This window comes from Engystomops pustulosus, chromosome 5, assembly GCF_040894005.1.
Source record: "Engystomops pustulosus chromosome 5, aEngPut4.maternal, whole genome shotgun sequence".
NCBI lineage: Eukaryota > Metazoa > Chordata > Amphibia > Anura > Leptodactylidae > Engystomops > Engystomops pustulosus.
Window position 1 is genome coordinate 84,231,470 of NC_092415.1, and position 27,345 is coordinate 84,258,814.

The following is a 27,345-nucleotide window of genomic DNA, read 5'->3' on the forward strand; positions in this document are numbered from 1 at the left end:
GACAATATTTAGTCTGCTAACCACTATGACAGAAGCACCAGCACCCATGGATTGCTGCCACAACTTTGCTTCCTTCCATTCAAACCTTAAAGGAAATCTATCAAAATCATGATAAACCAGGGGCACTTACTCTTAGATCTGTAATGTCCCGCCGGATGGGTTACGTTATGAAATTTGTAAACCATCAATGCCCTCTAGATGTGGGAGGAGTATGGCCAACTCATCCTATAGGTTCCGTAGGACAGTACCTCTAAGAACTAATATTTTACCCTTAGGCTACATTCACACGAACATATGGGGGGGGGGCGTATATACGTCCCCCATACACAGCAATGGGCGCGCGGCACCCTACAAGAGCGGTATGGTGCAGCACATGTGCTGCACCATGCCGTTCCATAGCCGGGAGGAACATAGGGCATGTCCTATCTTTCACCGGAATACGACGGCGTGCGCCATATATATTACTATGGTGAGGGGTGGGAGTGAGCGGCGCTCCTCCCCTCCTCCTCCCCCCGGGGGCTGGCATGTACCCACCATAGTACGTTATAGGGGCCACACGTTAATGTGAATGTAGCCTTCATGAAAAATATCACACTATAACATCCTGCTTCTGGCACCGGCTCACGAACGGAGCCGGTACCAGAAGCAACGGCTGTCAGCTGTCTAGTACAGCTGACACCACGCTGTAACACCCACGATCGGAACCGGTTCATGCATGACCGCATGACCGCGGAGTGTAAGGGTGTTTCTGCTGTGGATCGGATCCCCCGCGCTGCTTACAGGGGGATCCGATCCTCTTCTGGGCAGCCCCGAAGTCTGCCATGTGCTCCGGGGCTGCCCGATGTCCGAGGCAGTCAGATCCCTTCCGGGTCTGACTGTAAACTGTCTGAGCATGCGCCTGCATGCTCAGACAGTTTACACTGCTCTACAATGAAATAGTATTGTAGAGCAGTGTATTGGACTTGAACCAGCGATCAACGCAAATGCACAAAAAAACGCCATATAAAGGGTAATGCCGCATCCGTAAGAATCTGTATAATAAAACAGAATTACTAGACCTGCACGGTAAACGCCAGGGGAAAAAAATGCAAAAAACGTTCCGAAAAAAGATAATTTTCAATTAATACCTTTAAAAAAATGGTCTAAAAAGTGATTTAAAAAAGTTACGCACTCTAAAATGAGACCACTAAAAAGAACAACTCTTCTTGCAAAAAATAAGCCCCTAATCAGATTTGTCAGCCGAAAAAAATAAAAAAGTTCTGCGTATGAAAAGATGGTGATGCTAAAATAAACAAAAATTTGTTTTTATTTAGTAAAATTTAATAAAATACACAAAACCCCCACATATTTGGTATCGATACGTCCATGACAATCTGCATAATAAAACAGAATCATTTTTGCATAATTTCTGCATAATAAAACAGAATCATTTTTGGACCCGCAAAGTGAACCTCGTAAAAAACAACCTCAAAAAACTCTCCTAAAAAAAGATGATTTTTAATTAATACCCTTTAAAAAATGTTCTAAAAAGTAATTTTAAAAAGTTACATACTCTAAAATAAGACCACTAAAAAGAACAATCCTTCTCGCAAAACATAAGCCCTTAACCAGATTTGTAAGCCGAAAAATAAAAAAGTTATGCATATGAAAGTCGGTGATGCTATTCAGTAACAATGGGAAAAAAATAAAAAAACCTATATAAATGAGGTCTTTTCGTAATCATGGTGACCCATAGAATAAAAATAATATACTATTTTTACGGTATGGTAAACGGCAAAAAAAAAAACACAAAAAAATGTTCCTAAAAATTTATGATTTTAATTTCCTCCGCCAACAAAGAGTTAATAAAATCTCACCAATTAGCTATAGATGCCCCAAAATTATGTACCAGAAAATTGCATCTTATGTGGCAAAAAATAAGCCCCTATAGGTCCACAATAAAAAAACTAAAAAAATTATAGCCTGTACAATGTGACATAGCAAATCTGATCTGTATGGCGCCTCCTTCCCTTCTATACCCGGCTGTGCGCCCATACAGCAGGTTACCACCACATATGTGGTATCAGAGTACTCGGGAGAAATTGGGTTCAAACTTTTGGGGAGCCTTTTTTCATTTAATCCATTACAAATGTTTAATTTTCCACCCAAAATGAATGTATTGTTAAAAAATATTTCAAATTTGTAGACCACACCTCCATTTTGTTTTAACCCCTATAAAACACCTTAAGGGTTAACAAACTTCTTAAAAGTGGTTTTTCGCACATTGAGGGGTGTAGTTTACATAATGGGGTCATTCACAATTCTAGCTATTATTTAGGCCTCTCACAGTCAATTAAAAGTTGAGCAGGTCCATCTAAATATTAGTTTTGGTGATTTTCCCAAAAATTTTAAAAATGGTACCCAAATTCTGAGCCTCATAACATTCTAGTAAAATATGTGGAATCTTAAAAAACCATGCCAACATAAAGCAGACATTTAGGAAATGCAAGTTATGGATTTATTTTGGTGCTATGACTATCTTCTTCAAAAGTAGAGAATTTAGAACTTTGAAAATAAAGAATTTTTCCAATTTTTTCCCAAATTTAGTTTTTTTTCATAACTAAACACAAAAGTTATCATCCAAATTTTTAAACTAATTTGAAGTACAATGTGTCACGAGAAAACAATCTAAAAATCCCCTGGATATCTTATATTGTTCCAAAGCTATAACCATAAGCTTATAGTGACACAGGGCAGATTTGAAAAATGGAACCGCGTCCTTAAGGCCAAAAGAGGCTGAGTCCCGTAGGGGTTGAATTACAGATTAGGGCAGAGGCAGGCAGAAGGAATCTGCCATCAGATCTACTTTATGGTAGGCTTCCTTTAAGCTTTTGCTGTTGCCATGTTGTGGAATAAAGGAACTGTAAGTTTATGGTTGCCATCAGTTGTCTCCACATTTGCTTTTCTTGCAAATCTACCTGCTGGATACCTGCGCGGTGTGGACGAGGCCCAGTAACCTTGTCTAGGCTGCGCTCAGGCAGCCACTCGGGTAGCAAAGGGAATCCAGCTGCCCCCAAAACCATAAACGCTAGGCCCCAGTGGGGGATGTTGCAGATCCAGTCACCGTAACTGTGGTAATCTTCTTATATTTGTTATCCATGGCCTCCCTCCTAAAATCAACTTTAAAAATTATGCTAGTTAACCTGAAGAGCTACTGGTCATGTTACCTGAGCGTATTACCCTTTTGTGCTGCAGATTCACAGGCTGTTACAATGTGCACTTTCCCCTCTCACTGTGTGCTGAAACTTCCTCTGCTGCAATGAAATTACATCATACAGAGGGGAGACTATGTAACAGCCTATGATGCTGCAGCAAAGAGGGGTCAGGGGATAGCAAATATAATAAGGGGGTAACGAATATAAGATTACCACAGTCATGGTGCCTGGATCTATGAGTAACTACCACTAGTTTATCATGTTTGATTTTGATTGTATATGTATTATATAGTAGTATATCTGCCCCAATGTAGATGTATTCATTGGGGCAGATATACTACTGAACTTGACAATTTTGGTACAGTTTTTGACTGTAAGGGGCATAACTGTGCAAAAAGAGACATGACTTATTGTGTTACTAAAAGTGTCTTAGTTTATACTTTCTATAGTTAGGCAGAGCCAAAAGCTCTATAAAATGAATATTAAGGGTGCAATCACACCTGGTGCTGGTTACCAGTCACATGTGTTTCACTGGAAATGCAGATATATTCGGGCATTTAGTAAACGCAATGTAAGGGTGCCAGGGTTGTGTCTTCATTAAAAGTAAATGTAAGAAGATTTGTAGCCATGTTACCTTTTCATAGTTGAAACTAAGTCTAATTTCAGGCCAGCATGATGTACCGACCATGTGCATGGTCCATATCACTAACCAAATACTTTTGCAGGGATAGAACTCCAAGTGTCAAACAATGCAAAGAGATTTGTATCCCGATCAGACAACAGCTCAATACCATTATTATGTTTTCAGTACCGTGCATGTTATGCAGGATTGGGTTGAATCCTTGCATCATATATAACTTGAATAAAATATCACTATACAGTTCTATTTTTTTCTACTAAACTATTTGTCAATATGCTAATCAAATCCTGCTCTGCAACATATTCTACATTTGAAACATGACTCTCATTGAATGTATTATATTTGCTGATGTGCATCATGTTCTATACTTCATTTAATGGGAAAAAATTGCAATAGATCCCGTGTTACATCATAAATGTGTAAAACAGAACAAATAGATTAAAACTTGGAAATGCTAATGTCTTATCCAGTGAGACAAATTCACCAATGGAGAGGACACACTTCTGGGAAATATGATAGCCGGGTTTCTCAAAAGAATGTCATTGAACTTCACACAGCTAACCCCATCACAAGCATTGTCAAAGTAATAACTATATAATAAGCTTATAGTAATAACTATATCTAGAAAAGCCTGATGCTTGAGATGGCTATTAATACAGAAGTATGTACCAGAAAGGGAAGGTTTCCTTAGTGATATGGTTCTTACCTTAATGCGTAACTCTGGAACCTGCAATACTACAACTTTCTGTTTGGCCATTATCTTCTTTGTTTCATTAATGCGAGCCGTGACAAAAAAGTGGAGCGATGCCTGCTCCACGATATTGCTCATGTACTCTCCGGCTTTTATTTGAACATCTACAGTTTTTGCTAATGGAAAAATGAAACGGAAGAGAGAAAAAGTGATTTACATTCTGAAGTGGTCATCTGGATTACATTTACAAGTATCACATAGTGTGTACATTCATCTTGTTTCTTGCAAGTAACAAAATAGCAATTTGCAGACATTGCACCTCTTCACACTTACTAGACCAGCAAGGAATACACGTGCTTGACTCAAGTATCTACTAGGGCTGGAGCTCTTCCAGCCTACAATTATGTAATCTGCAGTTAATAAAAAGACTTTAATGTAAATCACTTGAAACAAGAGATGGTAACATCACAAAGACGCAAAGATAATATAAGGAGATATGATAGCTCCAAAATGGAAATCCAATTTGCAATTTGTGTTTTATGATATTGCAAACAGATTGTTAACATAAAATGTTTTGTTGTCATTTTTTATTTTAGTGATCTTGCTTCAAGTGTAAAGTTTTTTTGTCTTGATTTGTTTCTAAAGGGTATATAAAACCTCCACGAAGGAAACAATTCTCTGGTGTATAGTATCTAATCTATGCTCTTTAGTATTACATTGTCTATTTACTAAGGTATGTGAAAGTTTGTTTTCACATCAAATGAGTATTCATCTTTGACATTTATTGCATGTCTAAAGAATTTACAATATATTTGTGATATATACAACACCACTTTTCTGAATTCCAGGGGTCCCTGTTAGGAAGCTTACACATAAAAGGTTACCTTGTATATATGTGGATTTTTCCATGGTTTTTTTTTGTGATCTGGAAATGGTGGAACTATTGAGAATGCATGTTGAACCATCAGTCCACAGTTGGTTGAGGGCAGAGGCGTAACGATCGCCGTTGCAGGAAGAGAAGTTTATTATATATATGCTGTCAGTGTATCTGTATTTGTGTAGAGTATACACAGTGCTGTGTTTATATATGTGTTTTTTCGCATGTATAGTGTATGTGCACATATGTCTGTGGACATATATATATATATATATATATATATATATATATATATATATGTGTATGTGTTGTGAGACACTGAAGGGGTTAACTGTGGATGGGCGGTATGTTTCCCCTAGGTTTTGCTTCTATGCAAGGCCTTAGTGCTGAGGAGGGTTTGTCCAGCACCTTGGACACAGGTGATGGGACCAGCCTAATTAGCCTGGATAAAATGACTCAGCAGAGTTGAGTTGGTTGTCTCTCTGTGGAAGGAGGCTGAGAGGACACAGCTCTGACTTGTGTGTCTGGAGCAGCCACGTGATCTTTGTTTAGTGTGAGCTAGTGGACTATTTTGTATAGTTAGCACCCTGACGGGTAGGTTTTCTTTTGTTTATTCAAATACCTGAATGTAAAGGCTGGTTTTATTTTGCTGCAATAAACGCAGGCGAGACCTGTTTGGACTGTACCCTGGTGTCCCTGTCTTGAACTGCATCCCAGCACCCCGCTACCACGGTCTCTACTGGGCCAAATCCCCACATATGGTGCTTCGGATTGCGGGCAGTTCAAAAAGACATACACCTGAAAGGCTTGATACATCCTGCAACATTGCATGGCCTGGGTGAAAGCAGCAGGCAAAGTGCAGGATAAAGCCAAGATGGAGGACCTTATTAAATACCTGCAAGAGGAGGCCAGAGCTAATCGGCAGCAGCAGCAGGAAGAGTCCCAGGCTAATCGACAGCTGCAGCAAGCCATGCTCCAGCTGCAGGAGGAGAGGTCCCGCCAGCAGCAGGAAGAATCCCGAGCCATGTTCCAGCTGATGATGGAGAAGTTTTCTGGCATGATGGCAGCACCGCAAGCGACGACTACTGAGGGGTCCCATACTGGTCTGCAAGGGTACCCGGTTGTCCAGCATTCCGCACGGGCTGCAGTACAAAAGGCTTTACAAAAAATGGCGATGACCGACGACGTGGAGGCGTATCTCACTGTGTTCGAGCGAGTAGCTGAAGGAGAGGAGTTACCGGCTGAGCAGTGGGCAGATGTCCTGGCACCGTTCCTGACCGGCGAGTCGCAGAAGGCTTACTACGACCTGAGTGAAACGGAGGCCCGTAAGTACCCCCAGCTAAAGGCGGAGATTCTGGCTCGTCTTGGGGTCACCGTTCAAGTTCGCTCCAGCCGGGTCCACCAGTGGGCTTACTCAGAAAAATTACCCCCACGCTCCCAAATGCATGACCTGATCCATCTTGTCCGGAAGTGGCTACAACCAGAGGACTGCACCCCAGCACAGATGGTAGAGAGAGTGGTCCTCGACAAGTTCACCCGTTCTCTGCCCTCTCGGCTCCAGCGGTGGGTTGGACAGGCCGGTCCCACGAAAGCTGAGGAGCTTGTGTCCCTTGTAGAGAGGTATCGGGCTACGGAGGACCTTCTACTTACCTCTCCCACACGAAGCAGTGCCAGTGACAGGGTCACCAAACCAGCTGGTAAGACTGCTACTGCGGAAAAGGGGAGACATGTCAGGTTGGGAGGGGGTTCATTGGGGGGCGTGGATACCCACAAACCCAGTGAGGCTCGTGACAGAGGTCATGGCCGTATCCAGTGCTGGCGGTGCCATGAAATGGGCCATATTGCTGCCAACTGTCCACTGTCAGTGGAGCCAATGGACTGCAACCAGACCCGGCGAGTGTCACTGTTTGCCCGGCCAGTTCTGGCGGCAGAGTCAGTCACGGATGCAGAACCCCAAGTATGCATGGTCACAATCGGTGGTCACACAGTGGAAGCCTTGCTAGACTCAGGGAGTCTGGTCACCCTGGTGCGGGGAACTTTGGTTGATCCTGGGCTATACAGTGGGCGGAGAGTGGGAGTGTTGTGTATACATGGGGACACTCGCGAATATCCCACTGCTGTCATCAACCTACATACCCCTTGTGGTACTGTTACCCATGAAGTGGGGGTGGTGGGGACCCTTTTTCATGAGGCTATTATCGGTAGAGACTTACCGGTGTTTTGGGACCTCTGGAGACGAAGACCCACCTCAGGTGCTGTTGCAGATAATGGACATGAGGTATGTCCGGCCTTGGCCCCTGAACCCTTTGAGGCCGATGTACACACACCAGCAGTAGGGGTGACCCCATGTGATGAATTCTCTCCCCTAGAGGTCCTAGCTGGTGAGGTCGAGGGCCACGAGGAAGTGGCCGACATGCTGGACCTTGAGATTTCCTGTGACAATTTTGGGGCTGCACAGCTACAGGACCCTACCTTGGTTAAAGCACGGGAGAATGTCAAGGTGATAAATGGGGTACTCCAAATACCAGGGGCTGATAAAATATACCCCCGAATGGTGATCATTGGGGAACTGTTGTACAGGGTCGACCAGATACGGGGTGAGGAGGTTGAGCAACTTGTAGTACCCCAATCTCACCGTAGGCTGGTGCTAGAGTTGGCACACAAACATGTGCTGGGAGGGCACTTAGGTGCTGAGAAGACCCGAGAGAGGATCCTGCAGCGATTTTTCTGGCCCGGGGTATGGGAGGAGGTAAACCGGTATTGTAGCTCCTGCCCTGAGTGTCAACTTACTGCCCCGGTCTCCCACTTCAGGAGTCCTTTGGTCCCGCTACCGATCATAGAAGTGCCCTTTGAACGGATTGCAATGGATCTGGTTGGCCCCATAGTCAAATCCTCCAGGGGGCACCAGTACATCCTAGTTATCCTAGACTACGCTACGCGGTATCCCGAGGCGATTCCATTAAGGAACACCTCCTCCAAAAATATTGCTAGGGAGCTGTTCCAGGTGTTCTCACGCACAGGCCTCCCCAAGGAAATCTTGACTGACCAGGGTACCCCATTCATGTCTAGGGTAATGAAGGAGATGTGCAAGTTACTACAGGTAAAACAGCTCCGCACCTCTGTGTATCATCCTCAGACAGATGGCCTGGTCGAGAGGTTTAATAAGACCTTGAAGGGGATGCTTAAGAGGGTGGTCAGCAAAGATGGGAAGGACTGGGATTGTTTGTTGCCCTATTTGATGTTTGCCATACGTGAAGTTCCCCAGTCCTCCACGGGTTTCTCACCCTTTGAGCTGTTATATGGCCGTTCCCCACGTGGGCTTTTGGATGTAGCCAAGGAGACCTGGGAGCAGGAGAGGACCCCCCACCGTAGTGTGATAGAACACGTCTCCCTTATGCAGGACCGCATAGCGGCGGTAATGCCCCTTGTAAAGGAACACATGACAAGGGCACAAGAGGCCCAGTCTAGGGTCTACAATAGGTCAGCCAGACTCAGGACCTTTAACCCAGGCGACAGAGTGCTAGTTCTGGTGCCCACCGTGGAGAGCAAGTTCTTGGCCAAATGGCAAGGGCCATATGAGGTCATGGAGAGAGTGGGGAAGGTAACATACAGGGTATCTCAGCCGGGGAGGAGGAAACCCAAACAGATATACCACGTGAACCTCCTAAAGCCATGGAGGGAAAGAGAGTCCCTGATGGCCATGGGAGTAGAGAAGGCGTCTGTCTCCAAGAAGGGGACACCGGAGGTAGGTGTACCCAATGCCAAGGTGCCTGAAGTACGGATCTCGGAGTCCCTCTCCAGGGCCCAGATTCAGGAAGCGAAGGAGTTTGTGCTCCGAAATATGGAGGTGTTCTCTAAGTTACCGGGACGTACTTCAGTCATCAAGCATGACATCATATCCGAAGAAGTCAGGCAGATGTTAGACCTGGGGGTTATCGAGGAGTCTAAAAGTGACTGGTCGAGTCCTATTGTGTTGATTCCCAAACCTGATGGTTCCCTACGGTTCTGCAATGATTTTAGGAAGTTGAACGAGGTGTCCAAATTTGATTCCTATCCCATGCCCAGGGTTGACGAGTTGATAGAACGACTTGGACAGGCTAGGTTCTTCTCCACCCTTGACCTGACGAAAGGGTATTGGCAGGTACCCCTGACTGACAGGGCTAAAGAGAAGACCGCTTTTGTTACCCCTGATGGGCTTTTTTAGTACGTGGTACTCCCCTTTGGGCTACATGGGGCTCCCGCCACATTCCAGAGGTTAATGGATCTCGTGCTAAAACCTCACCGGAGTTATGCCTCGGCCTACTTAGATGACATTATAGTCTATAGTAACGACTGGGAGAGTCATCTAGCCAAAGTACAAGCAGTGGTAGACTCCCTGAGGGCAGCAGGGCTGACAGCGAACCCCCAAAAGTGTGCACTGGGTCTGGAAGAGGCCCGTTACCTGGGGTACCGTATTGGGCGAGGGGTCATCAAACCCCAAGTAAATAAAGTAGAGGCGATCCAGCAGTGGCCACGACCTTTGAGCAAGAAGCAAGTGAGGGCTTTTCTGGGCATAGTGGGCTATTATCGCCGATTTATCCCCGATTTTGCGACAATAGCGGCACCTCTGACTGACCTGACTAAGGGTAGCAGGGCGGTGATGGTAAAGTGGAGTGAAGAGGCTGAGGGGGCGTTTCAGCGACTTAAGACGGTTTTGTGTGAGGGACCGATACTGATCACCCCTAACTTCACCAAGACCTTTATTGTGCAGACTGACGCTTCTGACGTGGGCTTGGGGGCTGTCCTGTCCCAAGTAGTGGAGGGTGAGGAACATCCTGTAACATTCCTGAGCCGCAAGCTCACACCTCCTGAAAAGAACTATAGTATAGTTGAGAGGGAGTGCTTGGCGATCAAATGGGCTCTGGAATCCCTGAGGTATTATTTGGTAGGGCGGCAGTTTACACTGGTGACCGATCACTCTCCCCTAACCTGGATGAGTCAGGCCAAGGAGAGGAACGCCAGGGTCACAAGGTGGTTCCTAATGCTCCAGAATTTTAAATTCACGGTGGAACATCGAGCAGGAAAATTGCATGGGAATGCCGATGCCCTATCCCGTACCCACTGTCTGATGGCCAAAAGTGTTCGTCCCCACAGGGTCAAACAGAGGGGGAGGGTATGTGAGACACTGAAGGGGTTAACTGTGGATGGGCGGTATGTTTCCCCTAGGTTTTGCTTCTATGCAAGGCCTTAGTGCTGAGGAGGGTTTGTCCAGCACCTTGGACACAGGTGATGGGAACAGCCTAATTAGCCTGGATAAAATGACTCAGCAGAGTTGAGTTGGTTGTCTCTCTGTGGAAGGAGGCTGAGAGGACACAGCTCTGACTTGTGTGTCTGGAGCAGCCACGTGATCTTTGTTTAGTGTGAGCTAGTGGACTATTTTGTATAGTTAGCACCCTGACGGGTAGGTTTTCTTTTGTTTATTCAAATACCTGAATGTAAAGGCTGGTTTTATTTTGCTGCAATAAACGCAGGCGAGACCTGTTTGGACTGTACCCTGGTGTCCCTGTCTTGAACTGCATCCCAGCACCCCGCTACCACGGTCTCTACTGGGCCAAATCCCCACAGTGTGTATACTCTGTAGTATTATGTGCGGGATGGGGCCGGCAGTGAGGGTGTAGTTATATGGGGGCCACTGAGTTTGCATCGGGTCCCACAGGAGTCTTGTTACACCACTGGTTGGGGGCTCTGTGTGCAGTTTGCCTGTGGAGTGTGCAGAATGCGCCAGATTAATCAGTGGCGCACATCTTCATTCATCTGGTGCACACTGCTCTGCTCGGGCAGTGTGCATCTTTTTTTTTTTTTGGTGCACTTTGTTACTGCGGTAGAATTGTGGTAATGAATGTGGTGCAAACTCCGACAAAGAACTAACACGCCCCTTTAACTGAACATTTTTTCTGTCTTGTCAGGCAACGCACAGCCACAACGCAAAACTGGCGCAGACAGTTTATAAATACATGTGCAAGCAGTTTTCACATTCTTTTCAGTGCAAAGTAACATAGAAAAGTGGCACAAACGCTTTAATAAATGTGGGCCTGAGTCTATTATTATCCACTTTGCCATAGCTATAAACTGTATAGCTCCTTCCAATGTGTGGTGTCTCTCTGATCTTACAAGCTTACTATGAGCTGTGTTAATCATTAAATCTATTTGGCAGCAGCACTAGGATAGTATTGTGCCAATTCATCTCACAGCAGCACTTATCAGGTTTTATAGAAATCACATGGTTAAGACCATCATAGTTTATAAAAAAAATAGCATCAAAGGGGGTTCTCCAGTTATACCAGAAGCCCCAGAAAGGGCAGAGCAGGATGATGGGAGAAAAATATCCCTTTGTTTTTCTGGCTCAAGCCTCTGGTCCTTTATTTAGATCTCTGATTATCCTGGAAGGTAACCTAAAATTGGTCTAACACCTTCAGTAAATGTGGTGCATGGCATTTCAGGTACTAATTACTCTGGTTTGAACTGATGAATCTCCTCCATTGAACTTTGGACCATCAGACCTATAATGTTGCAAAGGGCAATCCTCTATGCCGAAAGGAATGACAGTTTCACATCACCCTGGACATGGCTTTTTATTGTAAAAACAGTGAGACTATGGAACGGCTAATCTTGGGATCCATTATGCAAGTTTTATCCAAGTAAACACATTCAAGTAAGCATCTACTAATACCTTGTTTTAGCCTTTACCCGGACCAAAACAGTAGGATTTCAAGTCAGTTTGGGTGGACCCAGTGGCGTTGCTAGGGTCACAAAAGATCTGGGGCACGGGCCCCAATGCATACGTACCAAATTCTCAGTTGAGTCCCCTTTTGTACACCCCCCCCCTATATGCTTCCACCTGAAAAAACTGCGTTACAAAAAACACAGTAGAAATGCTACCTATTATATCCAGAGCAGTAGTTGTTCTTCATGTTCTCCATTAAGCCGCCATCATTTCTCTTTATGCAGCCATGCGCTGTGCCTATGGAGATTACCACATCTTATGTTCTACACTTTTCTATCGTCCCTAAATTTTTGTCCCCTAACAGTGTTATCATTCTTCTACCCCTAAAACTCTTCAACTAAATAATGTAATACAGCCGCACACAAAGTCCTAAAAAAATACTAGTAATGCAGTGTAACACATTATGAAATCCACCTTTCTAAGCCGCACATTTTACAATTAAGCCACAATTATGGCCCCACTCTGTATACCACCACACCCCTATCTTGTGGCCCTTACACTTACTAAAGCCCCCACATTGTGCCACCCACCTAATAATGATCCCTAAATGTGGCCTGACATGTAACAATGCCACCTACACTCAGTAATAGAACCTCACACAGTAAGTGCCCCACATACTCACTCATAACCCCCTATACACTTTGTAATAACCTCACAAACTCACTAGTAGCCCCCCCACACTTAGCAATAGCCCTTCCATGCTAACAAATAGCCCCCACATCCAGTAACAGCCCCCTCACTATTACCCCCCCCCCACTAACAGCCACTTATAACCCCACTACTAAAAGCCCCCATATTTAGTAATACTCCCCACACTTAGTAGTAGCCCTTCACTTGCTAATAACCCCCTACACTCAAAAATAGCCTCCATACACACTAATAGCCCCCACATTCAGTAACATAGCTCTCCACTTTCTAATAGCCCCCCTACACTCACTTATAGGCCCCACATTTAGTGATAATCCCCTTACACTAACTAAAAGACCCCTCATAGCCCCATCACACTAATAGATCCCCACATTCAGTAATAGCTCTCCACTTGCTAATTGCTTCTATACACACAGAAAATAGCCCCCACACTCACTAATAGCCCCCCACACTTACTTATAACTCCCACACTCAGTAATAGTCCCCTTACACTCACTAAAAGACCCCACATATCCCCCTCACACTAATAGCCACAAACACACTTAGTAATATTATTAGTAATATTATAGCCTCCCACTACTCAGGAATAGCCTCTACATAAAGTAATGACCCCAAAACCCCATATGCACACTGTATTATTAAAAAAGAAGAGTTAAACTTACCTCTCTTCACTCATGATTTCCTCTTCCCCTCCACCTGCAGGACAGGATGCTGTGACGTCACTACACAGCGCCTCCGGCTCCAGGCTGCTAGAGGGAGCTGCTTGAAGCAGGAGACGCGATGTCATCGTCTCCTGCAGCTCTCACTACAGCACAGAACTGCTGTATGTACTCTGTAGTGGAGCAGGATGCTGACGGCACCCTGCTCCACTACAGTAATCATCTCTATAAGCATCCAGAGGATGCAAATAGAGATGAAAGTAGAGGGAGCCAGCTGACAATATTCGGGGCACCAGTCAAAAGATCCGGGGCTCGTGCCCCGGATCTTTTGACCTAACAACGCCCCTGGGTGGACCTGTATGTTGTTTCAATCTACTATAAATTATGGAAGAAATTTATCAGACGTTTTTGATAGCAGAACTCTTCTAGTTGCCAGTGACAACTAATCAGGGCTCGGCTTTAGTTTATAAAGAGCTGAAAGCTGAACTCTGATTGGTTGCTACAGGCATCCAGAACAGTCTTGTGCTCAGACGTGTGTTTCATTCTGTAGATGATAATATAATAATCTGTGGAAAAAGATCCTCTATAACATTTTTGAATGAGTGTTCCTCCAATATTTAAGGTTACAATGACTTTTACACTTCCATGGAATGTCAGTGATAATTTACCACATTTGTTGTAACTTTAATGATTGAGACATTGTAGGATTTGCTATAAACCCAACAAGACCTGCCCGCAACCCTGTCTCCCTGAGGTAATCAGAAAAGGGATTTTCTATGACAGAGATTGAGGGTCACAAGGAGGTGAGCACTATTTTATCCATCTGAGCAGAAACTCAGTAGCTGTTTAGTGGAAATGCATTGCATATTATGCAATAAAAATTGATTGTGGAATTGTCCTACAATAATAGCTTGGAATTTATGTTGGCATGTCATTTTAATGTGTAAGAATGTTAACTTAATCCTAAAGTGACAATCAGAGTCATTCAGTGCCTCTGAGGTTAGATTAAATGACTTTGGTGAAAGAATGAAAGTGAAGAGTGTGATAGTTTCACTAATGCTAAGTTCACACTACCGTGCAGATTTCTGTTTCTAGCGTCCACTTAAAAAAGTAAAAAAACAGAAATTGAATAGATATGTTATAAATCCATTGAAATCAATGCAATTTTTTATGTCATTCGTCATTCTTCAGTTTTTTGGTCGGGAAAAATGCTGTACCTTAATGCACTTTTTCCTTTTGAAAGAAAAAACTGATTCATAACTGATGATCCCTAACTGACCATAACGGATGACATTAAAGGGGTATTCCGGGAATATGAATGTCTGACACAAAAACCCATGATGATATAAATAAATGAATACAACGATGCTCAATGTCATTAGTCACAAAACGGAGCTTAAATAATTTGATTTTATGATTTACAAAATGTATGGCCTCTCTAAAGTAGGTGGAGTTATCACTAAGATGGCCGCCACTGGAAACTACAAGTTCCATGATCCTTTAGTTCTCAGTAACTCCTCCTACCACTTATGCTCTGCTCCCGGTGATGATCTAACAGGTTTTCTTTCTCTGTTACCATAGTAATGATGTGTAACTGCCATCACCACAACACTGGCCATACTAGATGCACTGCAACCAACCGACTACAGCCAAATGTAGTGCTGATCACATGACCCTGCCCAGGTAGATACAGGACATGTGATGTAGACATGTGACCAGCGGCCATCTTCTGTCCTGCAACGGACTGCGCGGAGGAAATTAACGGACTGATTAAAGGGCCAGTAGCATTTTAATTCTTCATCGCAGTCTATGTCACCAGCATTTTCTGCTAAGGGGAGCAAAATTTTAAATAACAACTAATTACACATTAGCTTATATTTTGAGTGCCCACTTGCATATGAATTATGCTGATTCCTGGAATACCCCTTTAAGTTATCTTTTACATTAAAGTCCATGGGGAAGTGTCAGGTTTTACAGTTTTTTTTAACATGAAGAAATATACAGATAAGATAGACAAAAATAGTTAATATAAAGATAGAAAAATAGATGATGGATAGATTATAGATAAGTGTGAGGTACAGAGAGAAAGATAGGTAGGTAGGTAGATAGATAGATAGATAGATAGATAGATAGATAAGCTATAAATAGATGCACTGAAAGTGAAAGTAAAATGTCTGTTGCTGTAACGGACACTGTCATCCATTATGTTCAGTTGTATTACCGTTTATTTAACATCCGTTATCTTTATGTAACGAGGTAAATAAACGGAAATCCTGACAGAATCGCGAAATTAGCCTTACAAAAATATATTCAACACCAGTTCATAAACATCTCTATAATATCTACATCAATTCAAAAATAAAATACAATTTTTATTAAGAAGTCTCAATATCTTACTGGATAATGGTTCCAAAGTCACTTGCACGGTCTTATTCTTGAATTCGGATTTTAGGACCCCAGTATAAAACACCACATGTCCGGTGAGGAAGGCTGAAACCGTATAGCGATTAGAACTTTGGTTGTTGAATGTTAAAGTGACTTTGAAATCACTGCCAAAAACTGCACTATCTTCTTGAAATTCCATTGTAGTGTCCGGACTGGATAAAAACTGTTCCTCATCACGAAAATCCTTTTTGACACCATACATGAGTGCAGCATCAAGTGCTAATCTCTCTTCTTCAGTACCTGTTACAATCAAGATCAAAAGTTTTTAAAAATTAAGCAAAAACTCATCCCTGTCACAACAGACAGTATCAGCTCTGCCACAATTGTAAATCTCTAGCACCTAAAGGAGGACCTCTGGCTACTTAGCAAAAGTCTTAGCAAATGTTTCTCAGCATCTCAGGAGACTTTTGCTTGAACAAAATTAAGAAGTCAGTTTGATGCTTGTATCATGTTGTCTATGCCAAAGGCAAGATCTACTTATTGTGATTGCAAATTATTTGATTAGGACCTCTTAAGGTATATGTTCATTTTTACATTGGAAAATGAGTAACATCATTCCTATTAAAATAAAGAAATTTGATCTCTACAATTGAAATATTTATTATGCCATTCCTTAAATAATATATAAGGGATGCCATAAAGGCTTCTAGTGGTCAATTAAATTATGTCATTCTCCAAATGTTTCAGTAGAATCAGGCCTCCTATATTTTGTCTGAGGGCAAATACATATTTTAAAGAAGTAAACCCTGTAATAGGGCCTCAATGTTCAAACTGTTTTTTATTATTCTGGGTTCTACTCAGGCCAGGACTGCCAATCTGCCAATCTGCTGGACAGATTTCCTGAGGATCACTGATGAAGTGCCCTGTTTATACTATCATTCTCCTGTACCATAAAAAGCTTGCTCCCAGAATATTCATATACCATAGTGCATGTCACTTTCCATGGGATATCAATCCTTAGAGTATACATGGTAGCTTTCACATTACAGCTATTTCAAGAGTTACTGTTATCCACAGTTAATTTCTGCACCCAAATCTATATAGTAAAGTAGTATATGCAGGGGCCCTTAAAGAGCTTTTTTTCACAAAATAAAATTCTCACATTTCAATCCCCTAGTGATATTAACGCAATAAAGATCATTTTAACCCCTTACTTTACAATTTTACTCAGTTTTATTGATTTTTTAGCGCCTATCACTCTCTAGGCTGCTCAGTGCAAAATTCAAGGGTGTGGGAGGGGTCTTTCTTAGCAGACACATTATGACCCATCTAGTTTTGTGGGGTGACAATGTGGTGTGGCTACATTATCAGGGTGCAAGTGTATATCCACTTTCATCTGGCTTCTGACATTGTACTAACACACTGACACATAGAAAGAGAGAGATTAGATAGATCAGAGATACATGAGATGCATGATGCCTATTACATATAGAAGTTACAGGGTCGTGTCTAGGGGCAACTGAAATTGTGTATACCAGGACTGATAGAGACAGGTTGGGCCTGTGAAATGCTGCATTTTTTTTCATAACAGTGAATTAGAGAATGTGTTATTTTGCTATCCTGTGTACATATAAGAAACCTGTCTTCATGGGAATACCCCTTTAATGTAGAGCCATTATCTACTTTAACTTACAGGGGGACTTCCTGTCATATGTACATTGTAATGAATGAGGAGGAAAATCCCCATATACTGCCATAATGTACTTTACCTGGTGTTCCCTAAAACTGGCATCCGAAAATGCCAGATCTATCAACATATTATAAGTTGTTTTCACTGCGTTTAACCCCATAATGGAAAATAGTGGGCAAAATTGAAAATGACACTTTTTGCCATTTAAAAAAAATGAAAAAATCTATAAAAAGTGACCGAAAGATCGTGCAGTCCTAAAAATGGCAGCATTTAAAATGTTTTCAAAAGTTGCAAAAAATGACACCACCCACAGCTCTGGGCACCGAAGTATGACAAAGTTATTAGCGCCAGAAGATGGCAAACCCCCCCCCCCCCAAATTTTTGTACAGGAGGTTTTAATTTTTGTAAATGTATGAAAACATTATAAAACCTATACAAATTTGGTATCCCCGTTATTGTACTGACCCAAAGAATAAATCAGACATGTGATTTGGGGCGCACAGTGAAAGATGTAAAATCCAAGTCCACAAAAAAACTGTGCAAATGCGTTTTTTACCATTTTTACTGTATTTGGAATTTTCCCGCTTCCCAGTACACGACATGGAAAATGAAATACTATCACTATGAAGTGCAATTTGTTACACATAAAACAAGCCATCACAGAGCTCTTTACGTGGAAAAATAAAAAATTTTGAAGCTGGGGAGTGAAAAATGAAAGTGAATAAACTATATAACACAATCCTGCAAGCTTGCTGGTTGGGATGACTGCTTCTTTCATATATTTCCTTGTGTCCTCTGACTCAGACGTCACAGTAATATTACACACTATTCAGCTTAGTGTTTATTAGGAACTGGGATTGTGTGTGACACTTTTGTGCTTTCGTGTTGGATGTCACTGCTCCACTCTCTTGTTAACTGCTTGGTTTTCATTCTACAACCTTTCCTCACATCCATCCTCTTGGGATCCAGTAACTAAGCAACCGCACAGTACTCACACTACAAATCTCCCAGGGATTGCATGGCAAATAGCCCTCCCATTAAATATTGAAAAACCTTAATGGTGATCACTGACATGCTTTCTTTTACTAGACTTTTTTCCAATTTCCTTTCCTTTTTACTTTCAGTCCAAAACTGCAATAAATGCTAAAATATTTACTATACCGTTCATTAACGTGTTCTTCCAGACACACACTGGCTACTTCTCAATGATCCTGAGAGCACTGGCTCTGAATTCATTTTAGTAGGAAAACAGCATATGTTTTGTCACAGAGTTGCATTTTGGGCTTTTGAGAAATGCATTTTTTTTGTCTAAATGGCTGGAGGAATAATAACAAAAAAATTTCACACAAAGAAAATGAATTCTGCACAGAAAGGCTCTTATAACGGCTTCAGTAAAAAAAGGATTTGTAATTAGTGTATTAATTAAAACATAAGCATAAATAGTGACATTAATGATCAGTTAATGTTTGCTTTGAAATATAATAGTGTGATTGATTGAGGAAATTATACATAATTTAGCAGTATCCATCCTACTAGAGGTTCAGTGCAGGAAGCCTATTGCCCTTAGAGAGTAGTAGTGGTCTGCAGCTGAATTATTCAACATTGGTCTTTGTGCATCTATAGCTTAAATTCAGGTCTCTCCTTACATAGCTTTGGACATGTTAGATTGTATTTGATTTTTACATAAAATTATTTAGAACTGGCAAATTGTTACATTTTGGTTTGTCAATTTTGTTAAAAAGGGTCAATTGTCACCTATTTACATATTCTTGGAATTGGCATGTATTCTATGTTTTCTTCTCATTCTAAATGTAAATTGTCTCAGATGAAGAGTTTGTTACAGTAAGGATGTAAGTGGTCCCATGAGAGAATAAAAAATGTGCAGAGGTTCATAGGTCCATGGCTTAGCATGTCTTCTCGGGAGACACAAACACCACTTTTTAACATCTATGCTATGGAACCAACTTAGACAACTGCAGAGGTTTATTGTCATCTTAGTTTGGACTTAGAACCTTAGGGGGCTGCCAGAAGGTTGTCTACTATAGACAACCCAATCTTATAGCACAGCTCTGGTCATATGTGCCAGTCACAAAGGTTTTCACTGCAGGGAGTCTGTCTATTCTTCTACTTGTAGACGAGGAAATGAGATGTTTAATCTTGAGGTTTTATTTCAAGTCTATGAAAGTACAACACCCCTGCCAATACATAGGCAGGCTGGTAGTTGCGAATAGCGCCCTCTTCAGGTTAGGAGCTGTCAGAGGGAGTCATGGACCCTCTAGTAAGTTTCTAGCACTGAGACATTATTTAATTGCAGCTGTAGACTCTGCCTGGCAAGGCAGCAGTAAAATGGTGAAAAGTGTTATTCAATCAGTTGGCTGTATTGTAGACAGGAGTGTGATTGGAGATGTGCTACCACCTGACCAGGGTGAGTATAAAACCCCTGTGTAGTGGGAGCAGATGGTCCAGTCCAGTCTGACATCATGGTCTGAGTTAACCGACCAAAAAAGAAACCTCAAAGAGGGGGGTCAGCACTCAAATGCAACCCCCCTGCTCGGCTCAAAGCCACTACTACATACCAAAAAAAGGCAAGAGTACAACAACCATCAACCACCACAATAAGAACTATCAAAATTTTATTAAAGCATGATAATAGTACAAGAGCATAAATGTAAACATAGAAATCACAAAAGCACATAGCATAAGGAGAGACCGTGAGACAAATCACACTTACAATGACTGGCCAAAAATGGGTAGATATAGAAGCTACCACAGCGTGAATGTGTAACTGGCAAGAGACTGAGGCCAAAAGGACTATGAGGGCAATACCAGTTATAACATGTCTTCATAGGTAAAAAGTGAATGGATAACAATGGCAAAGGTAAAGCATAGGACAATAGAATGCAACACTACCACCATCATCTTGCCAGAAGGAACACAGACACGCCGCGGTCCAAAAACCTCGACGTATGTTTCACCCTGCGGCTTCGTCAGGAGGCATGCCTATGAAGACATGTTATAACTGGTATTGCCCTCATAGTCCTTTGGCCTCAGTCTCTTGCCAGTTACACATTCACGCTGTGGTAGCTTCTATATCTACACATTTTTAGCCAGTCATTGTAAGTGTGATTTGTCTCACGGTCTCTCCTTATGATATGTGCTTTTGTGATTTCTATGTTTACATTTATGCTCTTGTACTATTATCATGCTTTAACCCCTTCCCGCAGCGGCCCTTTTTTGATTTTGCGTTTTCATTTTTCACTCCCCACATTCAAAAATCTGTAACTTTTTTATTTTTCCATGTACAGAGCTGTGTGATGGCTTATTTTCTGAGTAACAAAATACACTTCAAAATGGTGGTATTTAATATTTCATGCCGTGTACCGGGAAGCGGGAAAAAAATTCCAAATGCAGTAAATTGGTAAAAAACCACATTTGTGCCGTATTCTTGTGGGCTTGGATTTTACGGATTTCCCTGTGCAACCCAAATGACATGTCTACTTTATTCTTTGGGTCGGTAAGATTACGGGAATACCAAATATGTATAGGTTTTATAATGTTTTCATACATTTAAAAAAATTAAAACCTCCTGTACAAAATTTTTTTGGGGGATTTTGCCATCTTCTGGGGCTAATAACTTTTTCATACTTTGGTGTATGGAGCTGTGGGTGGTGTCGTTTTTTGCGAATTTTGATGACGTTTACAATGTTATCATTTTTAGGACTGTACGACCTTTTGATCACTTTTTAGATAATTTTAAAAAATGTTTTAAATGGCAAAAAAGTGCCATTTTCGACTTTGGGCGCGATTTTCCGTTACGGGGTTAAACGCAGTGAAAAACCGTTATAATATTTTGATAGATCGGGCATTTTCGGACGCGGCAATACCTAATGTGTTTATGATTTTTACTGTTTATTTATATTTATATCAATTCTAGTGAAAGGGGGGTGATTTGAATTTTTAGTTTTTTTTATTATAATTTTTTTATTTTAACTTTTTTTCAGACTCCCTAGGGTACTTTAACCCTAGGTTGTCTGATCGATCCTATCATATACTGCCATACTACAGTATGGCAGTATATGGGGATTTTACTACTCATACATTACCATGTGCTGACAGCACATGGTAATGAATGGGTTAACCCGAAGTAGCTTCGGGTCTTCGTGAGACCATAAGTTACCATGGTGACGGATCGCCGCTCCCCGATGACGTCACGGGGAGCGACGATCCACGGAAAGATGGCGGCGCATGCGGCGATCAGCGGTAAAACACCCGCGATTGGTGCCGGCACCGATCGCGGGTGTTACCGGTAAGCCTTTGCTGCAATATGCAGCAAAGACTTACCGGCTATGGAGAGGGCTTGGCCCGCGAGCCCTCTCCATGTACCGGGACCCGACATGTGACGTACTATTACGTCACATGTCGATAAGGGGTTAATAAAATTTTGATAGTTCTTATTGTTCACATGGTTGTTGTACTCCCACCTTTTTCCAGTATATCATGGTCTGAGTTAACAGAGAAACAGTGTGGAACACACCTTTAGTGCTGTCACAGAAACCAATCCCAGGAACTGAGTTCTATTCCAGAACTGAAGCTGTTTGACCGTTTTGGCCTGTTGCCTACTACCTGTTCTTCAATAAAGAGCCGTAAGTTTATTTGCACAATGTTGCCTCTGTCTGATCCCTGGAGAAGGCTGTCTACCACCACAGGCTTCCCCATTCATTACCCAGCTGCCAGTATATAGCTCCAAGCAACTAGTATCTAGCTGCAGATCCCCAGCAGTATATAGCACCAGTATAAGGACAGTATACCTGTCCGAAACGCGTAATCCGTGATGTGTCTGCTACAAGTGGATTTTCTGTACTGCTATTTAATGCCTCAATAAAGAACAAAGTTTTTCAAGTGTTTGGAGCATGGCTGTACCTTGGATTTTTGGTGCTACAAGTATACGTATACCCCAGCAGAGGGGTGGCCCGTGCCTCACTCAACACTTAAGGAGCAAGGTGAGCTGGTTCCTCCAAGTTTTTATAGCACCACCCCACCACCCCTCGGATATTGTATTCAGTAGGGCTTCAGTGCGGCATTAATAAAAAAATAAATAATAAATCTGTACTTACCTTCCCCTGCTCCCCCGGCACGTGGAACAGGCTCTTCTTCTATAACACGATGAGGACAGGGTGCGGTGGCCCGTCAGCATAATGCTGACATTTCGCTGATGGGTGAGCATGGGCCGTTTGGAGACCAAAGGCCCCGGGCACCCATCCATGACCATGACATGGCTCTATACTACACACTGCAAGCACACTAATGATACCTCCTTATGGACCTTTTTTTCTTCAGTCCACGATAAATCATTTCAAGCGTTTAGATCCCATGATTTCATTTTTGATTTCTGTGCCAGACGCGTCCTTGTATGTAGATGGAGAGATCGCTTGCCGCCACCTTCCTGTTTGGTCATTTTATTTTAGGTGCTTGTATATTTTCCACTACGACCGAGTGGAAATGTTTTGTCCAAGGCTACCGCTCAAGGCCAGTGTGTTCTGTTCAGCACAATATCAGTCTTATCATGTAATAGCATTAATCATAAATTGGGTCTTGTTGTAGGGAAACATGCTCCACATTTAGTAAACATGGCTTATATGTAGATACATAGTAAACTTTGAGCAGGCAGTATGAAGTTATTAAAAATTGTGGCTAATTTGAAGTTACCGGGCTCCAATTCTCAATGTGTACCAGCGCTAACTACAATGTATCATTATGAGTACTGTCAAATTTCAAGAATTTCAAGTGCTAGTATCAACATACATCACTAACTTGCACCAGATGTAGTAGCGATGGACCCACATACACCACCTCCTATGTGGTGTAGTTTTGCTATTGAATTTGTGTTCTTTTGAAAACTCTCTGTTGCTGTGGTGAATATTTTTTCAGACATTGCATGACTTTAGAGTTGCTTTTTTTCTCACAAAAAACTGCTGCAAAAATGATATATGCACAAAAATTGGCGAAAATTATATGCCAAGAAGCTACATGTGCCTACTGATAACTCTCCCCCAAAGTGTCAAAGAAATGCAAAAGCAATCTGTTGTCAGAATTGGGCAGATATATAAAAGAGTTCCTGGACTCCGACAACAGCAGATAACTGGTTCAGCTGTTCATCACTCAAGTTACAGCTGATACTTACACACAGGATCTGAAGACACCAGCCAACCTTGCCCAGCTTGAGTCTTGACAGTTGTGTAGAAATAAGAATTTAGCATATAGAACTGTAAATGAATACAGGTGTGGTCTTAGACACTGGGTCTTTCCCTTCTGCCCTCTAAGGCCCGTTCCACACTTGCGAGTGTGATGCAATGAACTCGCATCACACTCGCAACGCATGCTGCAGGGAACGCACGGCCCGAACGCTGCACCGCGGGAGTGAACTCAGCATGTCAGTTCACTCCCACGGGGCATCGTTCAGGCCGTGCGTTCCCGGCAGCATGCGTTTCGAGTGTGATGCAAGTTGATCGCATTACACTCGCAAGTGTGGAGCGGGCCTAACACCTTCACGCACCAATAGTGGCAGTTACGTGTTAGGTGAAGTGGTCAAACCCAATAGCAGAACCCAAACAACATTGGGGCATGTATACTGCCACATTGACACCTTAAAGCTGTACTAGAATAACCGCGTATTCACAATATACTAAAGTACTGTAGTATCAGGGTAAATTGTATAAATGACTAGACCACTGGAGTTCAAAAACTGGCATCCCCCCTAGGCACAGAAAGCATATATATATAAATAAATAATATAATAATGTTAGAGAACCCCATATCCCGTATCCCTTTGCACCCTTTATTCCTCTCTTTGTAAGGTAGAAATGTTGCCATTAAAATGGTGGTGCTCACCAGGTTTCTTTGCCTTTTTGAGACTTTGCCAATTAGGGCTCCAGTGACAATTTTACAGACTATCCATTCTATGTTTTTTTTATTTCCTCTGGCCCTCCAAGGGACATCAAATTTCCAAATCAGCTTCTGTGGCAAAAGGTTTTCTAAGCTTGCTGGACATTACCCTAAACTACTATGTGGACCACCTTCATCATATAATCTCATGAGTCTCTCTTCTAGCTTTCAACTGTTGGACCGATTTTGAAATGGTTGCATCTGTTTCATCCAACTACTTTGACAGACTGATGCCAGGTTGAAGCAAACACCTTCACCATATATGGACCTTCTGTCCTCTAAATTTCTGGCTCCCATAGTCTTTACTAGGGGTATATGGTGAAGGTGTTTGCTTCAACCTGGCATCAGTCTGTCCTTACATCCTTCCTCTTCACCCTACACTTACCACAGAGTACCTTGTTCTGGTTTGTTATTTTTTTTGAGGTCACTAAACCTACCACTTCTGATCTACTTATTAAGGTAGATCCGGTGGTAGGTGCATCTAGCCCTATTTAGGGCTAATCCTTTACTCCCCTCTATCTTTGCTAATCTTTAATCAGGGTATTATGCAAATTTTCCAAAGACGCTACTAGGGTGTGGAGTAGCCGGAGCTGAGGCTACACGGGGTGGTTACTCCACGCCACAGTAGCCTCTGTGATCCTCCTACTCAGACATCTTCAGAGCGCAGCTACATGGAGCTACGCGCACTCGTCTTCGAAGCCGGAGTTCTGTGCATGCACAGAACTCTGGCTTCATAGACAAGTGCGTGCAGCACCTCGTAGCCGTGCGCTGAAGATGTCTGCGTAGGAGGATCAAAGAGGCTCCTGGAGAGTGGAGTAGCCTCACCTTGTAGCATCTGCTCCAGCTACTCCACTCCCCAGTATCCTCTTTAGAAAATTTGCATATTAACCTGAATAAAGATTAAAAAAAGATAGAGGGAAGTAAAGGATTAGCCCTAAAAAAAGGCTATCCTTACATTCGTTAGATGCCTTATAGGTAGATCCGTAGTGATAGTTTTTCCTTAATGATGTGGTCTGCTCCACTTGCCACTGTTATACTATTGTACAGTACCAGCATAGTGCACATGATGAAACCCTCCTATACTTACCTGCAATAATGATTTTAAGTGCACAACATAAATGCTGCAGTCTTACTGTGTTGTGATTCTTATAGAAACAACCACCTTAAAAAAACTCACCCTATTTCAAACATGTTCTATAATGCAATTTAAAAAATAAAAACCTGCTAACTGCTAAGGCTGCACTCACTTGGATTCTGAAACACAACGCATAGGATTTGATTGCAGATGTCTTTCTCCTGAAATGCTAACAAGCTCCATAACATAACAAGCACCATGTGTTTTGCATTTTTTACACAAAAAACATTTGGAACATGTTCCCAATTACAGGAATTGCAGTAGAAATGCATCTGCAATCAGGCAAGCCCCTCCTTTGCAGCCTGAAGATTGACATGATATATCTACACAACTAGTTAAAATACAATCAGATGTGTCACCTACAAGAAAGTGCTGAAACTTGTTATTACCTTCTGAGAACTTGTAAAGGTCAGTTATGTCAAGTGGTCTATTTCCTCCTACTTCTTTAGTTAATAATTTCTGTCCAACATGAGTTTTGTCAATATACTGCACCTCTCTTGTTCCATCTTTCATCAGCTTGGAATACACAATGTCACTGTTTACCTGCAAAAGATAAAATTTGGAATATATCATCCCATAAATAAATGCTTTACTATTTACATGTGCTCATGTAGATCATGGTACATAGCACATCTTATATTTATGTATTCCATAGCTCTCATACTGTGACCTATGAGTAACCTTTTTGAGTATAGACAAAATCCTACAAAACACAGGGGGCTCATGAGAGTGAGGCAGGTATGGCATAAAAAATAAATTGTCCTCATTTCAAAATGTTACAGCCACAAACCTAATTGTCTTTTATTGAAAAGCAACACAAAGAGGGTCTAATTTTTTTTCTTTTATGTTTTGGGCTTTTTAAATTTATCTTAGGTTTGAGTTTGTTTGCCATAGGTTTGTGTGAATGTGTGAATTTACCCATATACATATATGTAACTCTACTAGGAAATATGTAAATACGTTTTACTCCATACTCTTACTCTTAAACTCTTACTCCTGTAGCCCTTTAAACAGGTGTGCACAGTATGCAGGGCATAATTTTAGCACAAATGATGACAGAATTATGGTGTGCCTGGTACAATAAAATGCTGCATTGCCTGGGACCTAACTTGAAGAGTTGCATTCAGACCTAGAATTCTTAGAGGACCTATGAGGTGTCACTTTTCCATTTGAAAAGGCCATTACTATAAACAATTTTATTTGGGATGTCAACTTTTGCTTTGGGGTCAAGCATCTTCACGTTACGGCTCAGGTAATTACATAACACAGGTCCTCAAAGAACATCAAAAGAGAAATCTAGTGTCATGCTCATTTGGTTCATTTTATGGCATGTTGTGGATATCAAATATTCCCCAGGGTTTCCTGGAATTTTTACTATATCAATTATAGTTCTATGCACTACTTTTTTTGGGTGTGGAAGCAAAGATATAACAGGATAAGAGTAAATTATTATGTTGGTAGCCCAACAAGTCTTTTTGTAATAAAATGAAATGCTGCTATTTCATTCACAACATTTTATAAGCCATTCTGGAAAACATAAGGCCAACATGAAATCTTACCTCGGCAAATAGGAAGGGTGTGTCATATGGGAAGCAAACATGACCATGCTTAATAGCCTGGACAGAGGCAGGGCCACATCTATACATCCCTGGAATGGCAATTAATGTTAAATGTTAGTGGACTTTATCTAATGTCACAAGTGTCACAGTGTCTCATTCATT

At 42.0% G+C, this 27,345-nt stretch overlaps 1 protein-coding gene across 3 annotated transcripts in view; it reads right to left on the reverse strand.

The window, feature by feature from the left end:
- Positions 1 to 27,345, reverse strand: part of F13A1 (coagulation factor XIII A chain) — a 98,824-nt gene that overhangs the window by 14,496 nt on the left and 56,983 nt on the right. For all 3 annotated transcript variants that reach the window (XM_072152525.1, XM_072152524.1, XM_072152526.1), the window contains exons 10-13: positions 27,184 to 27,272; positions 26,014 to 26,167; positions 15,870 to 16,157; positions 4,541 to 4,701 (exon numbers count right to left, since the gene is read on the reverse strand). In XM_072152525.1, the coding sequence (XP_072008626.1) occupies positions 4,541 to 4,701; positions 15,870 to 16,157; positions 26,014 to 26,167; positions 27,184 to 27,272 (692 nt within the window). The remainder of the gene's footprint in view (positions 1 to 4,540; positions 4,702 to 15,869; positions 16,158 to 26,013; positions 26,168 to 27,183; positions 27,273 to 27,345) is intronic.